This window comes from Orycteropus afer, unplaced genomic scaffold (genome assembly GCF_000298275.1).
Source record: "Orycteropus afer afer isolate SDZICR_OR568_19922 unplaced genomic scaffold, OryAfe1.0 scaffold00489, whole genome shotgun sequence".
NCBI classification, from domain to species: Eukaryota; Metazoa; Chordata; class Mammalia; order Tubulidentata; family Orycteropodidae; genus Orycteropus; species Orycteropus afer.
In genome coordinates this window covers 1,445,272-1,447,792 of record NW_006922076.1, presented here as the reverse complement: position 1 = coordinate 1,447,792, position 2,521 = coordinate 1,445,272, and the positions used below count along the sequence as shown (strand labels likewise).

At 60.8% G+C, this 2,521-nt stretch overlaps 1 protein-coding gene across 1 annotated transcript in view; it reads left to right on the top strand.

Annotated features, from left to right (window-relative positions):
• Positions 1-94: 94 nt before the first annotated feature.
• Positions 95-2,521, top strand: part of GALNT9 (polypeptide N-acetylgalactosaminyltransferase 9) — a 100,238-nt gene continuing 97,811 nt past the window's right edge. The window contains exon 1 of the mRNA XM_007955056.2: positions 95-335. Within this exon, the coding sequence (XP_007953247.1) occupies positions 95-335 (241 nt within the window). The remainder of the gene's footprint in view (positions 336-2,521) is intronic.

Below are 2,521 nucleotides of genomic sequence, written 5' to 3'. Positions count from 1 at the left end.
CCCCGAGGTGGCGGGCCGGGCGGAGGCTCCTGCAGCCGCCGGGCCCACGGGGATGCCTCGCGGGTGAGGCGGCCCCCAGCTCCCAGCCGCGTTCATGGCGGTGGCCAGGAAGATCAAAACTTTGCTGACGGTCAACATCCTGGTGTTCGTGGGCATCGTCCTCTTCTCCGTGTACTGCCGCCTGCAGGAGCGCTCCGGGCAGCTGGTGCAGATGGGGCGCAGCGCCGACCGCCGCGTGCGCAGCCGGCACGCCAAGGGGGGCGCGCTGCTGGACCGAGAGGCCATCCTGCAGCGCCTCGACCACCTGGAGGAGGTGGTGTACAACCAGCTGAATGGTGAGACCCGCACCCGCCGCGCAGGACCAAGGGCAGGCAGGGGCGTGGGAGGAGGACAGCCCACCCAGCCCCTGGAACTGGGCTGATCAGAAGCGTCGGGGTGGAAGCGCCTTCTGTGTTTCTTGGGAGGAACCGGTGGGGGGAGGGGCAGATAGAAAAGAGCAGGGCTCTTTGAAGGATCCAAGGCTTGGCCTAGATGGCCCATCATTCATTCATTCATTCATTCATTCATTCATGGATACCTGAGCGCATCCCCCCACCCCTCACACCCAATGACACCAAACTTATTCTTCAAGAGAACTTGAGGGAACATCTAAAGAGGCTCCAAGGACCTGTCCTAAGACCAGGCAATGCCCAGGTGGGAGGGTGAGGGGTCCATGTTTGTCCAGTGGCTTCAACTGGAATTGCTCCCCTCTCCCTGAAGATGTGGAAAGAGGCCAGTGACGGCCCCCCGAAGCTGCTGATGCCATGTCCTTGGCCTCGGAGGTCCCAGTCATCCACCAGTGCCTTAGGGAAAGGACGCTGCCCTATGACCACTCTGGCCTAGAGGGCCTCCCACCTTGGGATACCCAGGGCTTGCTCGGGGAAGTTTTGTTGTGGGAGAAGCTTGAAGCACTGAGCAGGCAACTGTGGACAGGTGCAGTGGAGGACCTACCAGGGGTTTGGCAGAAATCAGTCACCAGTGGACTCCTGGGTAGTGTGACAGGTGCCTCATGGTCCTTGCAGGCATCTGCAGAAAGCCTAGCTTTGCAATGGCGGGTGCTGGCGTGGGGCAGCATGGGCCTGGGTCACAGGGGTCAGGGCCAGAAGCCAATGTGGGGCACGGGCACTTCTCTACTTTGGATGCCGCCAGACAGGAGCTTGCTCTGTGCAGAGGTTCCGAGGAAGGAGGAGGAAAGTTGACATAATTAGCGGTTCTTTCTTTCCTGTCTGTGCTGACAGCTCAGGTTTCTGCATTGGCAGCACCAGCAAACCTCCTCCGGGAAGTATCAGTAACAAGCTGCAGTAGGAGGGTCGGGCCAGGTTGCGCAGGCGGTTCTCCTGCCGGCTATGCGTGTTGGGGCCCCTGCAGGTGTCCCTGCCAGGAGGGGGCATCATGACGGGCCTTGGGCAGCAGCTCCCAGGCTGTGCCAGGCTGGGCTCCCGGGACGAGGGCCTGTCAGAGGGCTGCCTTGAGGAGATGGCCTCCTCCTGACTTCCCGGGTGCCTTCTTGTCACCCCCACAACTGATGGCCCCCGGAAGAGCTGGCAGGCTTGGTGGCTTTCCTGATCTTTCCTCTTGTGCTGAAGCCGTGACGAGAGCAAAGTTGAGTTCAAGTGGCCGCTTGGCCGTCCTGTGGTGATTCATCGCCTGGCAGGCCGTGTGCCCGTAATAGCTCAACGCTTTATTGAAGTGCGTTTGCCAGGGTGTTATGGTCTGTTTTATGGGGAGGACCGGAGGATTATATAAAAACATTGGCGGCACCCTGGGCTGTGGAACGTCACGGCGGCCAGCTTGGCTCCGTGTGCATGCCTTTCCTTGCCTTGCCCTTCAGGATGAGGAGCTGGGAGCTACACTCCTTTCCTGACACGAGGGGCGATGAGGCAGGTGGCACCGCCCTTCCCCTCTCTCCTTCTCCTGGCGTCTTCCTCCTGACCCCGTGCTCTCCCGCCCCTCTGTTTCCTTTCTCTCTTCTCCTTCCTCCCTGCCATCATCTTCCTCCCCCACCCTCCCCCTCCCCCTCCATCCTCTCTCTCTGTGTCTGTCATTCCCCAATCTCTCCCTGACTCCTGCTCCTTCTCTACCCTCTTCTGGGGTGGTGGTATCACACCCCCTTTGCATTCTACATGCCCAGCAGAGTGTGCTGACCCAGCCGTCATTCGGGTTCCTGGAGACGACAAGAGGCACACAAATATAACAGTCGGGCTGGTCCCCCAGGAGAGGGTAGTGCACAAGTGGGGTTGGCGTCTGTTCACGTGGCACCATCTGAAAGCCATTCCCCTGCACATCCGGCAGATCTCTGTGCTGAGGTGCTGAGAAGAGCAGAAGGAGGCTTCTTGGAGGAGGCAAACCCTGCCCCCATGGCCTGCCCCCTCCCCATGGCCTGCCCCCCATGGTCTATCCCCCTCCTCATGGACTGTCCACCATGGTCTGCCCCACATGGTCTATCCCCCTCCCCATGGCCTGCCCCCCATGGTCTATCCCC